This window comes from Filicampus tigris, chromosome 1 (genome assembly GCF_054856515.1).
Source record: "Filicampus tigris isolate MCC_2025a chromosome 1, RoL_Ftig_1.0, whole genome shotgun sequence".
In the NCBI taxonomy this organism is placed as follows: domain Eukaryota; kingdom Metazoa; phylum Chordata; class Actinopteri; order Syngnathiformes; family Syngnathidae; genus Filicampus; species Filicampus tigris.
Window position 1 is genome coordinate 18758633 of NC_141217.1, and position 23447 is coordinate 18782079.

Below are 23447 nucleotides of genomic sequence, written 5' to 3' on the forward strand. Positions count from 1 at the left end.
CCTGAAAGGGCTGTCAGGGATGTTGACTCCTCCCCAGGAAACCATGACCGTGTGTTTTAAAGGTCTGCGCGGTGTGTAAGCACAGGTGTATGTGCCATTGCCATTGTCTTTAACTTGCACATCCAGAGGAGTGCCTTCCCCATCCTGTGAGTTAAGGACAACCCAAGTGTAATAAACTATGCTTGAGTAAAATTCATTTAAAACAAGAGCACATCTCCAACTAGCTTACAACCTAGTGTGCTATTGCACAAGAGAATCAGAATGGTAAATGGAGGCCTATCTAATTGTCCTAAGCACTGAATACAAGTGTGTGTGTGTGTGTGTGTGTGTGTGTGTGTGTGTGTGTGTTGGGGGGTAAAAAGTATACTTGAACAGCCCCAAGCTTTCAGGTGTTTAACTAGTCCTGTACTTTATGTGGCAATAATACGTATTAAAGTGGTTAACAATGGTCCCCAGAGTTTTCACTCAGTTTATGAAAAATGGAACCGTACATTTGTATATGACAAATTTACCTGAGCAACAATCTTCAGTGGAGCTTTTCCACCTTGCTTGGCATCTACTGTAAACTCAGTGGGCTTGCCAACTGCCAAACCACTGCTTTGAAGACCTGGACCATGTGCCTTAACCTGGAAAAAACGCATTCACTTGTGAGGAAGAAGGTTGTTACTATAAAGGGAATTACAGTTCTGTGTAAAAGCTGAGGCCACTATTAAATGCATGGTTTTAGAAAGACTATGATAGTGGCTGTCTCCAACGCTATTGCTTACCTTGTCAGGGTAGAAGTCTTTGCCAGGTGGGTTGACAATCTCAGCCATGAAGGGGGAATGCTGAATGTCCTCACTGTTGCAGAGCACATGTACTGCATACTCGCCAGGCTCTGTAGGCCAGTAGCGCACATCACAAGAACCATCGCCCTTGTCGTCACATTCAATCTTGGCCTGAGACGGCCCTTCCACAGAGAAACCTGAAGAAGGCAACGCAAGCTTAGTGAAGCAACCAGGATGTGAGTGACAGTGAACATTTGAAGCCATAGAAACAATACCCAAAGTGCCAACATTGTCTCCAACAGCCTCCACTACGAAGTCCGCAGATTTGCCAATCACGCCGCCCTCTAGGCCCGGACCCCAGGCCCTCACCTTCTGCTGGCCGGCCTCGGGACCAACTTTGACCTCAATGGGACTAAAGAGAGCAAATAGGTTTACTACAGGTCCATCTCAAAAGGTTTAATAAAAATGTTCATTTGATAGTCAATTCAGATGGTGAAACTGTTATCTTATATGGATTAATTACAAATCGTGAAACATTTCAAGCTTTTATTTCTAAGTTGATGATTACAGTTAATAGAGATAATGAGAATCTAAAATTCCACGTCTCCGAAAATTAGAATATTGCAAACCACTTTCGGAACTTTCTGACATACTGAATTTTCATAATATTCCCTTATTTTTTTTATTTTTAATTTTTTTAAAGATGTACCTGTACATTTCCGTATCCATTAACATTAGTGGTAATGTGTTATAGTGTATGTGAGTGTATACCTGCGAGGGATGTGCTGTCCTCCCCAGGTGATTGTGATGCTATATGTGCCAGTTGCGGTGGGGTAATATTCAAATCCGTACACACCATCTCCCAAATCTTTTCTTTTACAAGGTTCCTCAAGGCCCTCTGTAAACAAGAAGCCACATCAGTAGCACTTTGTCTTGTCTTAAAATGTTGAAGCCACTACAACATGATTCAGCCAAAAGGGGGAAAAAAATATTTGGCTTAAGACATGAATTCTCAGAAGCCGTAGCTATATGTATTATGATGAAAACCCAACAGTATTATAAACTAATAAACGATTTCAAAATAAAGAAAAACTCACTGGGCCCCTTGATGGTGACTTTAAGCTCTCCAGTGCCAGCTCCTTTGGTGTAAACTTTAAAGTCTGCAGTCTCCTTTACCCGTAAGCCCTTAGGCTGCAGACCACGACCCTTTGCTTTGCATAGGCTCGGGTTGCATGCTGTTGAAAGACATACACACACACACAGTCATTAAGACATGGCTCTCCATGTTCTAACAACCTATGATGACAAAGCAGGTCAAAAAGGCACGTCTGTGTACGAGTGCATGACATCACTGAATAGCAGATAAGAGTATAAACTCAATAGTACACATTGATTGAATTGGATCTCAGCAGTCTACAGCAGCTGGGTTCTCGCTTTGACAAGGAAATACAATATGTGGACTAAAACGTTTGCGAACAAGTGCCAATCTGGCATTGGACAAACCTGCGTAAATTAGGTTTTGTTGGCAAGAACCAAGTACCTACCAATCTGGCCTTTAAGCTACTGTGGCCATCTTGTGACACATATCCTTTGGGATTTGTCGCTCTAACGAAGGAGAAAATGGAGGCTGGTGGAACACTGAAAAGCACCAAGCACTGATCGGACCGTTGATTTTAGCTCGCTCTGTGGTCGTACACTGGATAGCTTGGATATATAATATGGCTCTTGCTTTGTCAGAGAGAGAAAATTGCTTTAACATTTGATGTTCGGCTGACAATGGTGCCTTGCAAAAGTGCTTGAATTTCATCTGTTATTGCCCGACAATTCTGTGGTACGGAGAAAAAAGGGATGCAATACAACAAACTAAAAACAAATAAGAGCCTAAATAGTATTTCTAGCACAGGAAACGTGTCTGGTACTTTTGAACGATGCCTTCTCTCCCTCTGCCGTCCACATCCCTCCTCTGCAATCTTAAGTGAGTTGTTAACATGTACCAAAGGAAGTGGGCCTTTACCAGCACACAGGAAACTGCATCGTCCATATCGCCTGTTAATGTGTAGTATAGTGTCTGCAGAGTAGATTGCTTTGCAGGGATAAGGGGAAACGCCACCGGAAAAGAGGCCTGGCTATATGATAATGGAAAAGATACCGCCTTCTAGTGGGAATATACAATCAAACTATAAAATGTGTCATACTAAATTCGTTTGAAAAAAAAAAAAGTACAATGCCACTAATTCATTTTTTTAACTGTTAAATAAGTAGAATGGTAAAAAATTACCTGTTATTTTTCTGCATGAAATAAATATGGTAGCTATCCTTACAACTCTATTATCATTCGGAACAACTGCTAAGCATTTACAGGCTACTGTCATTTTGTAGTACAATTCATTACAGAGGGGAGACATTTTTAATCTACAATTCAATTTGTCAAATATGCATTGTAAGTTGAAACAAGTGACTGAAAGGGATTTGAGGCTGGCGGGCACAACAGTGACTAATGCCGTTATGTAATCTGCTGACACACTGTTACTGAGCTGGAACAAATAGGATTCAAACTGTTTAATGGAGAGAGGGCTACTGACGACAAGACAAAGTGTCTGCTGCAAAAGCAGCATGTAGGAGAAGAGAATTTCCTCATGGAGGTGTGGAATTCTTCCCCACTAGGTCACGAACACAAAGAACTTACTGGCAGGTGGCAGGTGGCATATACTCAAGTCCACAGATGCAATAACGACAAGACATGCATTTTTACAAAACCTGTCAAATCCATGGGCATACAGCTCAAACATTCATGCATGCGATCGTGCATTTTATTATTGAAAATGACTGCATATTGCTTTCTTGGTGAGGACATTCAGTGGTACAACCCATTTGTAGCCCTGCACAATATTTAAGTGATTTAAACACCGGATAGAACTTTCCCAAAAATAAATAATCCTCCAACTTTTGCTCAAAGACCTCTTTTGAGAATGAATGCTCTTGCAAGAGGGTCCTTACTAAGATGGGTTCACACTATGCCACTTACAAAGACAGCGGTACAACACAAAAGCACAGACACAGACACATTTGGGTACCCAAGAGAGATGCCAGGAAACAGGAAATAACAGCAGAAGGAAGAGGCAGCTCCTGAGAGAAGTCAGATGCCACCAGGCCTCTATCAGAGGAGGCCAGGGAGGATCCGCCACAGAGGCAGGAGGAGACAGCAAAGCGTTAAAAACAAAACTGATGACAAACATGTACTCACTAAAGATGCTTCAGTAACATTGACAATATGAAATCAGTGTCAACTGGAGGTACTGGGGCTGTTAAGGTGGAAGATTCTCTTTCGGGATCTTACCTTCACCGATGTCCACCGTGAAGGGACTCTTGCTGATTTGACCACCAGCAAAGGTGACATAAATTGTGTGTTGGCCCTCCTGGGTCGGTTTGTAGGTGCAGCGGTAGCTGCTGTTGCCCTTGTCTTCTATGGTGCAAGTTACGGTGTTCTTCTTCCCTGCGGGGTCCATGATCACAACCTCAACCTCACCGACGCCAGCACCTGTGCAACAGGAGGGATGTGACGAAGACAATCCGGGAAAAGGCACACTTTCATCTGATCCTTGTAATTACCCGCTGTGTAGGTGTCAAAGTAAGTGCTCTTGTTGGCAATGTTGCCCGTGGGCTCCAAGCCAGGTCCCTGAGCAGTGGCCTTGCTGGAATCTCCCTGAGCCATGCCAATCTCCACCTCAAAGGGACTCTTGGAGATGTGTTGGCCTGCAAACAACACTGTCACCTGCAAAATGTCACAGAAAGGAGAAAAAAAACACGATAAGCAGTTAATAAAAAAAATTTAAAACCTGAAACGATAAATTCAACATTAACGTTCCTTGTTCAGAATGAGGTCTACTTTTTAGAGGAATTTTCCTAACTGAAGCGGTCTTGAAGCGTACAGTGTGAGACAGCGGCATTCACATTGCATCATAGACCTGCTAGTTTTTAGGAAATCTGATCCCAAAACATTTACATTTGTCATAATGTACTCTAAAAGTTTCAGTTTCATCAGGCTCCTTGACTAACATTAAAAATCACCTCTGTACTTCACAAACATCAATCTGTAGCTTACCTTGTGCATGCCAGTGACTTTTGGGATATAGAAGACTGAGTAGGTGCGATTCTTATCATTATTGGCTGTCACTTTGGCCTGGAAGTACAAATGAACAGTATTTTAAAATTCAGTACCAAGTGATACCGGGTGACTAATTAGATACCAAGCGTCTATAACCTCCTCTCTGTGTCCTGCGGGGTCCTCGACATAAACGAGTACTTCTCCCATTCCTGCGCTGATCGTCTCCACAGTGAATACAGCTTTCTTCATCACGACATTGCCAAGTGGCTCAATGCCTGCAGAGGGTAGCGGTGCTCTCCTTTATCTTTCTTCATGTAATCCAAGTGTGTTTTGGCAATGTCTATGTGTGTTTACCTGGCCCATAAGCACGCGCTTTCTTGGGGTTGAGTTTGGGTCGTAGCGGTGCGCCAGGCTTGAGTTTAGCCTTCGGAAACTGGGACAGGTAAGTCATGACGGAATGCTCGTCCACATTGGGGTCAACAATTTCCTCAGGGGTTATGACCTAGTAGGGAAACAAGGTAAAAAAATAAAAAAGGGGGGGGGGGGTTACCATGAAGTGAGTATTGGTTGATGAAAACGGGGAGGCTAAGGCTGCACAGCCCAAATGGAAAACGTTCCGATTATCTACACTTTTGGTACAAAGTACCCGAAACTTAGTAACACGCCAAAAAAACCCTCCAAAAAACCCAGAAGGCACCCACTGAAACGCACATGCCCTTTGTCTTTTTCAAGCAGTCCGCAAAGACTGAGACAAAGGGCTCTTCTTAGCCGAAGCATAGCGGTGGGCGGAAACTACAGCGACCACACAGCCAAGTGTGAGCACGCAATGCTGTGCCAGCTGCCAACTCTGTGCCAGTCAGCACAAAGCATCACAGGCAACTTCAGCCCCTGTGACACTTAACTATGCATTTTGAAACTGCACCAATAAGTTCAGCGAGATAAACCCTAATGGGAGAAAACGTGAGAATGAGGACACAATGATCCTCTTGGCCCAATACTTACTGACTGAGTGTTTCATGTGGGGTGCAACCACACTACCAATATATACAATTACAGTCACAAATGTCAAATATTTGTCAGGGAGTCCATTTATGATTCAACTCAATATTGAGTGCCAAACATTCACGCAAATGCATTTCTCCAACAAAAACAACAATTCTCAAGTTTAGTATGTAATCTCCAATGCATTACTTGGGAATTGGGAAACACGTCAGGCGGGTAGAGGGCCACCGCTGAAGTGACAGCTAATTTTCCTACCTTAGCCTTGGATACCACCTCAGCTTGTATTTGTGCTTGCACATTAATGACTACAGTCACATTTTAATTCCCCATTTTCCAAAATAGAGCATTCAATCAACATGTGCTTCCTCATGTTGTTCAGACTGTAGGCTGAAAGTTGCAGCTGGCCACTTGTGTGGAATCAATGCGTGGCAACAATGAGGAACTACCAGCATTTTGAGGGTAGCTTTGCAGCAACATATTGAAAAACAATAAATATGAACAAGTTCATTTTTGGATCATAACCTTAGTTGAAATTTTGAATTACTCACAAAGAACGGCACTAGTTCATTTTAAAATTTGTGAACTGAACTTTGAACTAGTTCGCATAGAAAAAAATTCCCACCACTTGAAACATAGAAGCAGTGAATTGTTGGTGTCGAGGACATTGCCAGCATGAAAGCTTTGTTTACCAAGTTGCGTGCGCCACAGAAAAGTGGGTTAAATTGAACCTAAATTGCACAAAAAGTGTGTTTTACAGTATTGTTCACAATACACAGGTTGATACATTGCTTAGGTCTTTGCGAGAATTATGCAGTATGTCTCTAGTTTGCAAGTTTAAACACATTTCCAGTGTAGTAGATATTGGTCACGTTACCTGTGGTATACCCAGCCAGTCGTCAGCTTGCTGCATGGCCTCACGGGCATTGTCCACAGGTTTAGTCTGATCCCACTGGTCCCAGTCAGGACACAGACCTGAGGGGAGTGTCAACGTTAATAAGACAAATAGTGTTCGGACACAGACTTGAGGGGAGCGGCAAAGATAATTTGAAAAACTGCGTTTAAATCGTCATGCAGTGCATTTATATGAAAAAGCTTTACTGTGGGAACTACCGATAATGCATTTCAATACACTATCAAGCAGGATAACTATGACTATACAAAAATTGATCAATTGTCCCTTTATTCTGGTCAGAACAAGGAACATGGAGCAACACTATGAATGTCTTCTATTGTTTTAAGGAATTAAACAATAGGTTTAAACAAGGCCAATAAATATATTGATATTGGTACACAATTAAACTGACTACAGGTAACTAATTGGGCAGAATGCCAACATTTATATGCCAACACAACATCTATTCTTTAGTTTGTATTTGACTGCAAATTCTCTTTTTCCAGCATGTTGAATATTTGCCTTTCTGACGGTGCAGTTATTTGAGAGTATCTGCAGGGAAACAAAAAGCTTTTCTGCCACTTGCGAGTGTGCTGGTATGCCAAACACGCCAAAAATCCCAACTTTTTTTTCTTCCATGTTTGATCTCTATTTATCAAATTATCCTCCTCTTTACCTCCCGCTCAGTCTGATTTAAAAGAAAAACCTCCGCCACCCTTTCTGTTTAGATCATTAAAGACTAACTCACTTTCCTTGACCTGACCTGGGATCATCTGTTCCCCCCCCCAAAAAAAAAAAATTGCCTGGTGTGTCAAATGTGGTTTGTAACAAATCACAGCTATGTAGCAACTTATGGTTTTTTTTCTCTTCATTAACTGTCTGTCTGTCTATGGGGTACGCATGCACAATGCGTGCAATCTCACATTGTGGACCACTTTCTCAGTTTGACCTTCCTTTGCTTATAAACCTAAACATATACCCCTTAGAGCAGTCACCTGGAGCACAGCTGTCAACCAGGGCTCCCAGAGCCCGGCCAGTCTGCCAGTCCCGGTTGAAGTTTGTGATGGGAAGCTCCGGTAATTTGTTCTGAATCCATCCCAACAACCTCTGCTTGGGGGTCTTTTGTCTGCCGTCATCTGCCTCCTCCTCTTCATCCCACATTGGCATGGAGATGGAGTAGTGCAGGATCAAGGTCCAGATCAGACCCAGGATGAGCTTCAGATTCCCATCAACAATGGCTTTGGAGTCTAGAGGCAACAACAACAACAAACACATATAATATTCATGTTTTAGCTTTTAATAATATGCACAACGGTGTATATTCCATGAAAATGTGTTTTGCCATGTACCATATCTTTTGAATGTAATTTTCCTCTTGATACCTGTGCTTTATTTAATCAATTCATTCTCATTCAAAATTAAAATTATAAAAATAATCAACAATTAGTAATTATCAATATGATTTAAATGCTTATATTGTCAAACATTTTTCAGCCATAATTGCCCAGCCAGTCCTAATTATTTGTCAGCAAATCTCAACCATTTTGTTTCATCTGCTGGGTGAATCCCTTCACTGATTGACTGACAAGTTTCAGTTCAAAATATTCACCAATAAATTTGTATGAGACGAAACTCTGAGGGGTTCTCCAGATTAACACGTTAAAATTACCGTGATGTTTCAAATGAAATAGCACAAATAGAACACTATTGGTGAGAAGAGCAGTGTGTGCAGCAGAATACGCCATGTACTTTAGTAATCAATTGTATTTCCCCAAATGTATTTTTAATGCAGAATTTTAAAGCAGTTTGAACTGCTCATTCCATTTTATTTAGTCATTGTTAAAATGCCTGGAGGAATTCTGCAAGAATAATGTCTTCCCATTGCTCACAATACCAAATACCAACTACATTAAACTGAAAAATCAGCACCTGCGTAATTAAATGATTGGGTACAGTCCTAGTTACATTTACACCTACAATTATGATTTTGAATTTCCTTAGTAAAAAAAAAAAAAAAGATGAGGGAACTTATTCAAAACAGTGATAAAGGATCAACCATTTACCTAAATATATCGACTCCTAACGTTTAAGCTTTGTCTACATCACAGGACAATAATTAATGTTGAGTGATTGTGCTTCATGAGAGAAGATTGAAAACCTACAATGGTCATCATAAAAAAAAAAAAACCAAAAAACCATATATTGGCACTTGCATAGCATTTTTTGAACATCTAACACTCCCACAGCTCCAAACATTGGCATATAAGCACATAAAACCTGAATGCTGTTGCTCTAAACATTTGACGCACTTCTATGTGTTCAGACAAGAGCCAAAAAAAAGGAGGAGAACATGATCTAAGCTGGGCAAAAGAAATGACATGTACACAAATACAGGTTGTAGGAGAGTGAAAAGCATGCACGAACAAGTTACACAAGATGGGGTCGATCGGGAGGGTGATCGTAAACTTTAGGACAAGCCTTGAGGAAAAGGTTGGGGCGTGTGTCTACATCCTAACTGATGGTAATCAAGACTACTAGTCTGCATAAGCATGTGTGTTTAAGCCCTGATCAACTTTGTGAAAGTTCTGTACTGTGGACTTAAGTCCAAGTGATAAAACCTTTGTCTTTATTAAAATGGCACCCCATAAGTAAATTGTGACAATGTGTCACAATATGTCAAGAGCACTAGTGGAAAACCATACTCCTCGCAATGATTCGGACAGGTCAGACAAAAGGCCCTGCTTGAGTAAGCCCTCACCATGGGAACTCTGACTTTGTGGATCACCATAGCAACCCAGACTCAACTCACTCTGCAGTAGTACAAAGAAAGAAAGAAAGAAAGAGGTGATGACACAGAAAAGCCAAGAAGTGTGATAGAGTAGAAAAAGCCCATCGTGATGAAAAATGTTGAGTCAAAGAAACAAATACAACTACTTCTAACTCGTGAGATGCCTTGTGTATTTAAGTATAGCACACGTCAGAACAAGCAGTAAGAATGCCGATGAGCCAAAAGAAGGGTGTGTCCCTACCTTCACAATCTACCACCTTAGAATAACCAGATGAAATGAATGCGTATCAGAACCAGAAGCACCACCACAAAGGTTTAATTTTGGTGTCCTGCTAAATCAAATCAGCAAAAAGCTTAATACCTAAAATGGTGAAAATTTACTCCATATTGAGAATTTCAGAATAAGGACATGAATTACTGGAACCATGTCCTGTGGTCTGATGAGACCAAGATAAACATTTGGTTCTGATGGTGTCAACCAGATGAAGACTACAGTTAAGCTTTGTGGTGGGAGTGTCATGGTCCGGTGCTACATGAGTACTACCAGGACTCGGGAGCTACAGGGCACTGAGGAAACCATGAATCCATACCGTGACACTGAACTAGAGAACGACCCCCCCCCCCTGCCTTAGGAGACTGGGCTGCGGGGCAGCATTCTAACTTGAAGACTACCCAAGGCACCTCCAAGTCAACCACTGCCTTGTTAAAAAGGTTTAGGGTAAATGTGATGGACTGCTTTGCCCTGACCCAGTCTCCAGACCTAAATCATATTGAGTATCTGGAGCACAGTCTCCAACGTTCACCATCTCTGTGATGTCATCCTAGAGGAGTGGAATGGGATTCCAGTGGCAACCTGTTAAGGGAGTGCTAGAAAATAACGGTGGCTAGACAAAATGTAAGACGTTAATAGTAGTGTGCGTTTGTTTATTTTGAGGGGACAGTATACTGTCTGAATTGTTATGTCTAATTTCTTCTGTGTTGCCCCATTAACTCATTTACTGCCAGATATTTTCAGACCCTCTTTTACCCCAACGTTAGAAATTTTTTTTGAAAAAAATTATATATAAATTCCTGGAATTGAATAGCTGCAGTGCACTGTGAATAAGCCCATTGACAAACCAAATTTGTCAAACTACATTTGTCAATGGCAGTGAATGAGTTAAAAGCTGTTAAGATCTTCACAAGTGTGAGATACTTTTTTTTTTTTAATGTACTTTAGATACTTAAATCAATTTTGACTTACTCCAATTTCAACAGCTACACCATTGGAATAATACCCATCCATCATACAATTTTGTATCCTGGATTATGTATAAAGTCCTGTACTACAGACTGAACAAAAACACACACACACCTACAGTAAGAAAACAACTTCCTTAGAGGCAATTAAAGAAATTGACAGAAATCAAAACTGTTCATATATACACATTACATTTATTTTTGGTGTTCACAGTGACCATCTCTAAGGGACTTTTTATTCTCTATTACAGAAGCAGTCAACGGGTTTAGGACACAAAGCAGCTCACACTTTTAATAATTTGCCTTGTTCTTTCATACATGCCTCTCTCTCTCTCTCCACTAAAGTTGCTAGGAATGTGCCGGCATTCCAGTCAGACCACACCAGTTCAGACGGAGCCCATATACGGACACAGACTGCTACATAATCGCCCTCTGCTGATTCATACCCCCTTAGTGAATGTGTGTATCAGTGTGACAGACTGCCCCCCCTCCCCACCCACAAAAAAACTCCCATGACTCAACTTATTGGCGTGTTTGTGCAGCCATCAGCCCCCCATTCGAGCGTCACAGTCATGACATCATCGCAACCTCCACGAACCCCGCTCTCAGCATCACAAAGATCAAAAGGGAGTGGCAGAACCAGACGGGAGAAAGAACAGCGAGAGCATCAGCAGGACTTGAAGTTCTTAAAACATTCACAGTGTCCTGCAGCATTTGAGAAGAGCCATCCATGGCCATTACTCATACAAATCCAGATGGGCATTTTGTTGTCATTTCAATGTAAATTAAGTAGATCTCATTTCCAATGGAACAAAACAACTCTGTACGGCCAAACAATATCTATGTCTCAATAACTCTAGTCCGGAAACAGCTGGGTATTTGGAAAACGCTTGTAAAATTGTTCTACTGTGGAAAAAAATAAAACAGTCTGGCGGATGGCAAACATTTGCAGTTTAAAATTGACAAATGTGAAAAACTGAAGACCTATCCCTTTTTCTTTGCGGATAAATAAACTACCTGTCCTGTCAAATACAAGTAACGGCAATTATGACAATGCATGTTTCGCAAGGCTGTCATCAATGAATGCAATTTCAACGCAGCTATCGAGATTAGATTCTGAAACATGAATCCTTATCTCCACATTCCAGAAACAAACTCTGCTGGCCTGAACACAGCAGCGTTAATCTGAGACTACCTCCAGAATTCGGCAGCATACATTTTGGAGTGATCTGCCAATAGTCCCGACCTCACCCAACCATGTTGGCTGACTTGGGACAATTCCTGGTTGAGGAGAACAATGGCATTCCATACAAAGGCTTGTGGCAGTATGGTTGGGCAATAAGGCAAAACAAAAATAATGATTCCCCCCACCCCCCACACTTTGTCCTATCCAAATGATCACAATTGTTTTCATAGTTTTTAAATTTCCAGTTTTATAACATCTGACCTGAATACAAATTAGAGTAACTCACCATTTTATTGATAATACATATACAAGTACATTTTTAAAACAAAATGAAAAATATTTGAACTTTTTTTTTTTTGTACTCAAATGTTGACCAATTCAAAATAACACTTAACTATATTGCAGTCTTGAGTGTTTTATCACGTTCACAAGACCCAAAATAAACTGCTCCTTCGGGAATAACGAGAAATGCCTTGAAATATAAATAATATCATTTTCAAGTTATGATGCTGCACATTGTGTTATCATTATTGCTTACAAATATGCAGGTCAAGTGATGATTGATTGGTGCTTCGGTCCAGTTTCTGAATCACTACTAGCGGCAAAAGCGCTCATGCTATGTGTGCTGTTAGTGTTGGCATACTGTGCAGACTTCATTTGTATTTTCATGCTTTCTTCAAATGCTTACGCAGGTTGGCCATGTTGTCCATTTTTGAGGCCGCTGACCACCGACAAACCTTGCACACTCGCATAATTTGCTCCATGTCATTGGAGATAATGCCCCGGACTAACTTTTCTTGTCAAAAACAAGCCTCAACTTTTGATAACGCCAAGTCATGGCTGACATCTATTTGGCTGACGGTCAGCTGCGTGTTCGGGTATCGTTTTACTTCTTACCATTAGTTTACTTCAACTTGCAAACGAAATACCAGTATATATCATATGAAATATGCGTACGGCTCAATCATCACTGTACTTGACCAGAAATTTATATCATAGAATTGCCCAGCCCTATGTGCAATAAACAAAAAATGTCTTCCTTTTTATTGATGAAGCTCACCGAAAATAAGACAGTAAAAGCCACTAATGGTTGAATAACATTTTTTCCCGCAAGACGTTAATACAGAGCAAAGAAGCAATCTACTAAAGACATTTCTCAACCTTCGTCTCATTAGCATGTTTTACTTTGCAACATTAATGCATTTTGCAGCCTCACGGTTCAGTTTGACCTGGTCTCTCAGGCAGTTTCCCTTCCGCCTCCACTTGCCTCTCCCTCCCTTAAACAAGCCACAGTGGATCTACTACACTTCCTCATTTTCCTTTCTGCCATTTCCACTCACTCACACACACACCCTGCCTCCTCTCCCTCGCCTCACTCCCTGTGACTGGAAAAAGTTCCCCCTGGTTTTTTTAGCCTTAAAAGGGCAGAAGCAACTGGATCTTGGCGGCCCTCCCATTCCCGGGGCTCTGGTTACAGAGGAGGGAGGAGGGGTTTGGGAAGATTGGGGGAAGTGAGACGGGGAGGGTGGAAGACCTAAAGAAGAAAAGTGCTGTGTGGGATTTTTTGGGTTTGTTCAATCTTGCGCAAGCGAGGGGACGATACGGTGAAAACGTAGGTTGAGGCAGAGAGGCAAAAGGGAGATTCTGGACAAGGAGGCTGCAAGAGTAGACTAGCGAAGACTAAGGGTGATGAGGAGTCAGCGCATAAAATGATGAACAAGGGACTTTAATAAATACCATGTGGCTTCAATCAGGTGGTTTTTCATGGAAGCATCTGGTAACACTAAGCAAGCACACAAGTTTGCATTTGTAAGACATTGATGAGCTGAAAAAGCACAGAACATTTCCAGCATTGTACCCTGCTTATCCTCCCTCTATTATATATAATATGATCCCATTGCATAACAGACATATTTGTGAATCCCAAACTCTTGCTTGGTTGGATTATGAGGAATGGGGCGTAGGGGCATGTTTCCAACGCTGATGTAATGCAATAGGCTAAATGCCACTGAATGGAATAAGAATGCACATTCTACTTGTGCTCATAACCCCCTTTACCAGCCCCCCCCCCCCCCCCCCTTCTTGGCTTTGCAGGCAGGAAGCTATGCCAATGATAAGGAGCTGGCAGGAAGTGCTCCATTTGGACTAGAATAGTAAAACTCCCAAATGCAGTCCTCTCTGGGCTTATGCCCATCAAATTTCGATACCACTTATCTCATTAGGTCCATGGTTGAGCTGAAGTCCATCCCAGCTGACTGGGCAAAACGCAAGGACACCTATTGACAATTTAGAGTCCTAAGAAACACTACTTTTTAAAAAATTTTATTATTATTTTTTTTTATAGGGGAGAAAGCTAGAGCACTTGGAGAAAACAGGATGCACAGGAAAACAAAGACTCCACACAAGAAGGCCGGGGCTAAGATTCCAACACATATTCACACAATAAAAATGAACGCTGGGAAATAGTGTGCTAGAATATGTAATCATCACAGTAGCTATAAAACAATTATCTTAACAGCATCTGTGGAGTGATGAGGAATTTGCCAACTATTACATACTTATATTACATTAAGATTGAATAGACACCCAAACTCTTTAATATCTGGTGAATAAACTCAGAGGATGAAACACTAGATCTTAAAACTATTGACCAGACTTCATATCGTTTGATTGTGCAGGGGAAATCAATTCAAACATATTTTTTTCAAGAATATATTCCCAGCAGGCCCACTAGTTGAAACACAGCATTCTGATTAATAGTGCATTTATGCAATTTGAGTCAAGCAGCAAAATCCACCAGTTTTTAGCCATCTCAGGGGGCGGCCATTTTGTCATTTCTGTCAACTGAAAATGACATCACAACTACCCAGGGCTTAGCGAACAACCAATCTCGCCTGTTTTCTAAAGCTCAGCCGTGATTGGTCGTTACCTAAGCCCTGCGTAGTTGTGATGTCATTTTCAGTCGGCAGAAGTGACAAAATGGCCACCCCCAGGGATGGCTAAAAACGAGTGGCTTAACTCTTATTCCACAAATGCAATATTTATCAGAATGCCTTGTTTCAACTAGTGGGCTTGTATAAAACATATTCTTGAGAAAAATATGTTTGGGTTGATTTCCACTTTAAACCATTTTTTACCAGATTTTTAAAATGTGGAATTATAATTTCATTCAATGTTTTTCTAGTAATCTTTATCTGCGTGCTGCTTTGCCCTGCACTGCTGCAATGCTTGAATTCCCACATCTGACTCTCAATAATAGATGATCTTATTTACTTGGTATTTTGTAAAAGTTTTAAACACTACACAAGCTGTTCAATTGTATTTAAAGAGGAAAATATTTCAATATTTTCACTGCAACCTACGCGTGCGCCTGTCACAGCAAAGTTACTATTCAAATTTCATGGATTTATAGTGTCCACATGCATAACAGTACGTTTCCTTGTTTCCATTTCACAATTTCGAAATAGCCGGGCTGTTACCACACGTGCATGTGTCTCAACCTGCCTTCTCAACCCGAGGCAATAGCCAAGAGAACAACCAGTCACAAAGTTACACCACACTTGTGTTTACATCCAACATGCAGGCTCAGTCACGTCAATTATAGTTTAGGGCAAACAAGGACTTGTTTTTGTTTCTTGAAACACAAATTAATATATGCTACTGACAAGAAACTTTCAGCGAATCTGCAAAAACAGCATATTGTTGATTACGTCTTAATTAATAAACTACCTTACACAGGCTGGATGATGCCAAGTGGGAATGATTAAGCTTACTCAAACATGCATGTGATGACGCAGTTGGAATATGCACACAGGATGTCTCAAGCAGGTGAAAGCTAGTGGATTGGCACTTTAGTGTTGTACTTGCCAACACTGTGCCAGATAGGTGTAACTTGCACTTCAACAGATCAAACTTCATGTCTAAGTCATTCATATGCCACACATTCCAAGCTGTTCCAATGGTAGCATGTCAAACCAACAGAGGATTTGTGGGGATGTCCACCGTGTTATTACAAATTGTACGTCATTTGATTGTGTCACTTTCACACGTTGACATTTTTTTTAACAGATACCTCAATGGCAAAAAGGTCACATACACACAAATGCGGAGTTCCCTCGCTACTTCGCAGTTTGGCTCTCGCGGCTTCAGTCTATTGAGAGGTTTTCATTCGTGACCACAGCTTCGTCTATTGCAGCTTTACCTCACTATTCCACGGATTTTATTCTCCATTTAAAAAAAAAATTATGAAATGTATTTATTAAGTGGAACAAGTGCTTAGAAGGGTAATTGTGGAACATTTTAAATTGTGGATCATAATTTTATGTAAAATAATTATTTTTTTAATGTGGGATTTTTTTTCTTTTTCCATTATATATAATATTGAGGAAAAAATTAATGTATTACAAGCTTACGAACATCCTAACCAAGCGTGCCAATAATGCAAACAGATGTGCAAAATGGCCAATTTGTCCAATTTTTTGGGGGGACTGTAATTTTAATTAGATTCTAGCATAGTTTTGAATATTCTGCTTTATTGCCACACTTCAAAAGATTCATCCTGCTTGGAAGACTTGCCATCAGGAAAGTCCGCATGGACACAACCCAACTGCTCAATGTCTGATCATGCCATTCGTCTCAAACACTCTAAGACTAGCTCCACACTTGTTTAACAATATTCAATTGTGTGGAACAAATCAATGACTTCTGCACAATTGACAGTCAATTGATTATGTCCATGCCAGGATCATGTGCCGGCTATATTTATACATTGCACCATGCAAAGTATCGAAATACATGTACAGCAACATCATAAAACACAGAAGTCCAAGCATAGCCTAATTTTTCTATCTTAACATTATCATCACCAAAAAGTTTAAAACTACAGAAACAACAACAATCTCTACTTGGAAAATAGTGGTTCCACATTTACTTGGCCACTCTTGTGTTTGTGTGCTGGTATAAGAGAGTCATCCGTAGCATGTTACACGATCAACACTTTGAAAATGCAAACAAAAGTTATAACAGATGCACCAAGAGTAAAACTGGGACAGTGGTGAAGAAAGAAAAAGAGACCTCAAGCATTATGCTACGTTCCGATGACAGTTTCTGCTAAATTGTGGTGAGGGTGGCTGGTAGGGTGTGTCCATTTTCTGCAATGAGAGAAGGAAGTAAAAGAGTAAAGCAGGCTGCTCTCTCATCCTCTGATTAGACGAGTAAAAAAAGGGGGAGCTGGATAAGGGAGAGTCAGCTGGCATCGCACCCTGAAAGACCTACCTACATTTGGTCAAAGTTTTGGGAGAGGGGAAAACAATGGGCAATGAAGGAGTGGGTGGGGGAAATGAGAATTAAGATAAAATGAATTTACACGGACATGCCGGCATGATGACGACTGTCCAGAGTTGCGGCTACTAGCGTGCAGTCTCAACTGCTGCTTGCTTGGAACACTTTGCAAGCACACGGGAACAATAAAGTGTGCCAGACATTTCCCCCTGAGATGTCACTTGCGTCTTGATTCAGAGCTGCGAGTCAACAATCTTTTTCTTGTCTTTGTCACCACGGATACTGCGTGGACGTGGTCTCAGAGAAAGACATGAATGGTAAACTAGTAAAGAACAGCACACCTTGCCTGTGGCCTTAGCAGGAGTACCACTACTAAGTAGCGCTTCTGTTGTAAGCACACCTCATAAACAAAAACATGTTCTTAAACCACGGAAGGACTGTGGCATGGGCCGAATAAGAAATCATTACATACGTGGTTAGCGTGAGCCAAGGACATACCGATTACACTTTGTCAACTGTTAAAATGTCAATTCCACAAGAGATGACATGGGATTTTTGCTTCCAGTTGAAAATCCATTAAAGCGGAAGTCAACCCAAACATTTTTCCCCTCAAGAATATGTTCTATGCAGGCCCACTAGTTGAAAACAGGCATCCTGATTAATATTACGTTTTTTGGTATACGCGTTAATCCACCTGTTTTTAGCCATCTCAGGGGGTGGTCATTTTGTCACTTGTGTCAACTGAAAATGACATCACAGTTGCTGAGGGCTCAGGTAAGAACCAATCGCAGCTCACGTTTTATGAAACCGAGCCGTGATTGGTCATGCCAAACGCCAAATGAAGTCTAAGTAATTAAACATAATACAAAAATAAAGAATGAAAAAAAAAATCATTTCTATTTGGTGTATTCGACAAAGCACCTATTTTCTGGACTATAAGCCACACCCATGCCATTTTAAAAAAAATAAATGAAAAAACAATATGTAAGCCAGACCTATGTTGAAAAATGTTATATTTACTGTATTTACAGAATGATTTTGAACTGTAAACATACATGTAACTGAACAGATTCCTTAGTATCAGTGCCTTTTAACATGGCAGCAACTTTGCTGATTAAAACAGAACCGAACCAACTACAACTTCACTATTTATTTATCTTCATTTCTCTCCTGTGTTTGAAATCACAAGTCACTTTAATCATTATAGCTGAAACACATAAAGTTGTCTTCTGTTGAAAAAAATAATATTTATTGCATTTAAAAAAACGATTTTGAATTGTAAATGTACATGTATGTACCTGAACAGATTATTTCCAAAAAGCAACTTTGCTGATTAAAACTGAACAGAGCCAAGAGAAAATTAACCGTACTTCATTTCACTGCCCACTGCCACTCCAGTTTGTCAGTTAACGTCCAACTTTTATTGCTCTACTTCTGCATACCACCTAATGCTTAACCTAGTGCAGTGGTGCCCACACTTTTTCAGTCTGAGAGCTACTTAAGACATGACTGAGTCAAAATGATCTACCACCTACTAAAAATACAAAACACATCATTTATATATATTGCCGTATAGAACAAGCCAACTTTTTTGCACACTATGCTAATGCTAACAATATGGCTGTCTTGGTAAAGTTCAAGAACTGTTTGAAAAAAAAAAACGCCGAGTGAACAGGATGCTGTGTGTGATGTAGTATGGCCGATGCTGATTGGCTGCCGCGAGTCAAAATGAAAAAAAAAAAACTTGTTTTATACACGCCGAATGGAGCAAATGGGCGGATTTTCGGTGCTCTGCTCTAATTCTGGTTAGAGCACCCCTATCGGTGGAAGAAAAATCCACAGTATAGCCGCACCTTAATATAAGCCGCATGTTTCGAAACCTAGGAAAAAAGTAGCAGCTTATAGTCCGGAAAATACAGTAATCATCAGCGACAACCCGGAAGTGAAATGTCAAGACAACAATGGCAGTGCGCAACATGGAAAGTGTATCAAAGAAAGACAGAAATCGACTCGCAAAGCAGTATTTTAAACTCATCGGAGGCGATCTAGGTGTTTAATGAGTTGGACGAAGAAGAGGTTCTTGGAATGATGTCTGTTGGACCTTACATATACGAGCCAAATGCTCAGGCAACAAAAGTATTGTGCCCGAACGACCGGACGTTGAGTAGACACGAGAATTAGATTTGGAAGAATAGTAAGCTATAGTGACGGTTATCAAGCCAAGCGTTACTGTGTGAAATTCAATGTTGGGCCGTGCTGTAAATTACACGATGAGATAACTTACTTGGTCCACTTATTTGCTAGCACTGAGAGCACACGTCATAGTGGTTTGGTGTCCAACTGACAAATCAGCATGATTTCTTGTCACATTGTGATAGTACTAGTAGGTACAACTAAGGTATATTTATTAATCATAAAATCCAAGTGAATTTATAGTAAGTAGATTGACTTTATTAGCAATCTTTTTCAGGCGATGGCAAGTGGCAAAATGTTTGCCCACTGAGATGGATAAAAATAGGTGGATATTGCTGCTTATTCATATTCCACAAACACAACACTAAACAACACTGTGTTTAGAGTAATGCGGCTGCATAGAACATTGAAAAGAAACTTGTGACTTAATGTCCCCTTTAAAGGCGCAAAATGTCAGACGTGATAAACTCCGCCTATTTCCTCAATATGTGGAAGAAAGCCATGCCATGTAGTTTTCACCTATATTTGAATGCCTGAATGTCTTTTTTTTTTTTTTACAATAACAAGTGAAAATAGTGAGGACAGATACATTTGCGCAAGCTTGTTTTTGAATAAATAAATTAATAAACGAAAACAGAGCACACATTCACCGGCTAAAAGTGGCATCAAACATCAGAGGAGAGTTTGTGCAGATTAATTTCCGCCTATTTCCTCAATCTGTGGAATAAAGCCATGCCATGTAGTTTTCACCTATATTTAAATGCTTCTTTTTTTTACAACAACAAGTTAAAATAGTGAGGACGGATACATTTGCGCAAGCTTGTTTTGTAATAATAAAATACAATAATAAATAAAAATAGAGCACACATTCATAAGCAAAATACTTGTTAGTAAAAAAAAAAAAAAAAAGGGCCATCATGACAACATGGGTCCTTTAAAGCATTGATTCTCAACCAGTGTACCGTGGCACATTAGTGTGCCGTGGGAAATTATCCACTGTCGATTATTGACAAATAATATATTTCCTAATTTTAAAAAAATGTTTTGTTAATGTATTTATGCCAACCACATGTATATAGGCAAAACAAACATTTCTTCCACCAGATGACAGAAGGCACATAATGACCCTGTATAGCCACTTTTTGTGACTCGTTTTGCTGATTGGTGTGCTGTGAGCTTTTTTCTGATGCAAAATATGTGCCTTCGCTCAATAAAGGTTGAGAAACACTGCTTTAAAGTGCCTGTGAAGTGAAATCCGATTTTTCATAAATACATTATAGAGATTTGAAGATAAATTCTGAAATGTGCCAAAACCGAGAACTATGTAATACTTGACTGCGAAGATACTAATTTCAGGTTTCCTGATTTTTTGGGTGTGGCTAAAATGGCACTCATTGACGCACTTCAGCACCTTCATTTGCATCAGTGGTTAGCCATACAAGTTTCTGAGGTATTATTTACTAACTATTTCTACCAGTAGCATGCAGTTAGATGGCGAGCCAGCTATACCTACACCTCTAAAAAACATCTCTGGATGCCCCAATTTACACAACAGCTTGGTGTTGAAACTTCAATTACCAAGCAAGGAGATGACGCCCCAGAAGAGCCCGCTGACTGAGATAAGCCCGGTTAGCTCACAAGCCGGTGTATTCTAGCCATCAGAGAATTAAGTAGCAGCATGACAAGTGGCCACCATGTTTACGGAATTTTAAAAAAATAATAAAAAAAAAAAAGACCTGGAATGAGCAATTCAAATAGCTCTAAAATCCTCCATAACAAATATACTGGGCAGAAAAAAACAATTGATGACCATTTTCGTAGTCTACTGCCCACATTGCTCGTCTCAAAAATTTTTTCAATTTGCACGACTAAAATCGAGTTTAAGCCAAATGACATGGTTTGAAACATCACCGTTTTGACTCCATTGTGGACCGCTGAAAATGTCAGCGCATATGCGCTCATTTATGGATATTTTTACCTAAAACTTGTCAATTTTCTATTGGTGATTTCCCCGTGGCCATTCCAACGAGACTCAGCATTTTGACACTGTCATTTTTGGGAAATCTTGGCATGATACGCTATTTTACATGTATACATTTTCACAACTCAAATTTTAGGGGTGTGTAGAAAGTTGTATTCAGTTGACAAGCTCTCAAGACAATGGCTTTATTTTTTTTCCATTTTATATGCTTAGGGATTTTTTTTAGTCATTCAAATTTATCAGAGCTGTTAACAACTCTTCTGTGATGTGTCAGATTTAGAAGACATTTATTTTCACTTTACAGGGACTTCAAGTGTTAAAAAGAATCCCTCTGCTTGGCCATTACCTGTAGATAGACCCGTGGAAATTTATAGACAGCAGTATTATAGGCCTAGTAGTTTCTTGCTCCAGCTCTCTTACATGCAGTATTGCATTATCTACAAAGCTAAGTCAGAAGAATCGATTTCCATATGGTATTATAGCTCAGCCTTCATGGAGGTCTTACCCTATGAAGTGCTCTTGTTGCTTCATTCACTGCAGCACCACCGATGCGTGAGTTGAGTATTTCACAATAGTCAACTCATAATGGCTTCGCCCACGATTTCAAGTTTGCTCTTTCTACGCTATACCATCAATATATAACAGGGGCGTCGAACTCCGGTCCTCGAGGGCCGCTGTCCTGGCTGTTTTCTATCTCTCCCTGCTGCAACACACCTGTTTCAAATGATCAGCTCATCAGCAAGTTCTGCAGGAGCCTGATCCCGATCGTTTGAATCAGGTGCGTTGGACGAGGAAACCTCTAAGACGTGCAGGAGGGCGGCCCCCCCGAGGACTGGAGTTTGACACCCCTGATGTATAAGAAGCTACATCCAAGCAAAGTCTATTTGTCCTAGTCTGCTGTCACCATGCAGGAGCAGTTCTCATACCATGGAATCCCACTCCACAGCACAACATTAGCACAGACAACAGGCCTAATACTGTCATGTCCAAGTGGGTTCCTCCGGGATCAGCTCTCCTCGCAGTAGAGATTGTCTGAACCACAGTACACCCTGACCCACAACGTTTGGACTCAAGGCGGATGAGCCGTGCTCAGGCAGTGGGCAAGCACAGAAAGAAGGGGGCCCTTTTCCCAGTGCTCCCAAATCAAGTGGAGAAAGGAGGGGACAAAGCAGTGGGCCCATGTAGACACGCGCACACACACGGGGAAACGCCTGCTTCTTCACTCAACACTGACAAATGTTAACACTTCCTACGCTACCTGATGACATTTACATTTCTATAGTTCCACTAGACAGTTGCTGATGAAGTTGCAATAAAACGATTGCCTCGTCTTTTACAGAGAATTCCTGAGTAATTGGGACACAATGTAATCACTGCACCTGGTCAAACGTGATTAGTGATGCATGTAAATGGGAAGAAACAGAACATTGTGTAGGAAAACAGTGTTTCTTACCTTATGAGTTGATTGATTCGATCGAAGCATAACGATTAGCATCTTTGTGATCAACAAAGTTCAAGCAACATGATGACGTCTGATTCAATTAGTGACTCACCTATGGACACCAGCTTGATGTTCTCCTTGTCCAGGAACTCCAGGGCCACGGACACGTTCTCCAGCTGCATCTGGCGGAAGGTGGGCCTCTGGTTGTACTTTCGGAACATCTTCTTCTGGGACAGCACCTCCAGCAGACCGATGAGGCGCAGGCCATCGCTGAGGTCCGTCTGCAAGTTGCCGATTCGCTTGTTGACGCATTTCAGGTGCTCGTTACACCAGCGGGTGAACGTGTTCTGCTGGATCTTCTTCCACGGCGCGTCCTCGGCCAGGTCTTTCTCCGTTGCGGGCATTTCGGCGTCCTTGTCCGTGGAGAGAGCGTTGGGAGCGGGCGCGGCGCTCTGGTGGAGCCGGGGGTGGGAACCACTCATTTTTATAGCGTCGGCTGTCTCTCGGTTCGCTGCCTTGTTTCTGGGTGGAGTCTGTTCAACTTTTCCTTCTCTCTGCCACTCGTCCTCGTCT

General features: G+C 41.0%; 1 protein-coding gene across 4 annotated transcripts in view; it reads right to left on the reverse strand.

The window, feature by feature from the left end:
• The window catches only part of flna (filamin A, alpha (actin binding protein 280)), a 40991-nt gene extending 17544 nt beyond the window's left edge, over positions 1–23447 (reverse strand). For all 4 annotated transcript variants that reach the window (XM_086024465.1, XM_086024450.1, XM_086024457.1 and 1 more), the window contains exons 1-14: positions 22987–23447; positions 7762–8013; positions 6749–6846; positions 5227–5374; positions 5029–5147; positions 4870–4947; positions 4377–4539; positions 4105–4305; positions 1865–2002; positions 1539–1665; positions 1043–1179; positions 768–964; positions 513–626; positions 1–144 (exon numbers count right to left, since the gene is read on the reverse strand). In XM_086024465.1, the coding sequence (XP_085880591.1) occupies positions 1–144; positions 513–626; positions 768–964; positions 1043–1179; positions 1539–1665; positions 1865–2002; positions 4105–4305; positions 4377–4539; positions 4870–4947; positions 5029–5147; positions 5227–5374; positions 6749–6846; positions 7762–8013; positions 22987–23356 (2286 nt within the window). In that variant the 5' untranslated portion in view covers positions 23357–23447. The remainder of the gene's footprint in view (positions 145–512; positions 627–767; positions 965–1042; positions 1180–1538; positions 1666–1864; positions 2003–4104; positions 4306–4376; positions 4540–4869; positions 4948–5028; positions 5148–5226; positions 5375–6748; positions 6847–7761; positions 8014–22986) is intronic.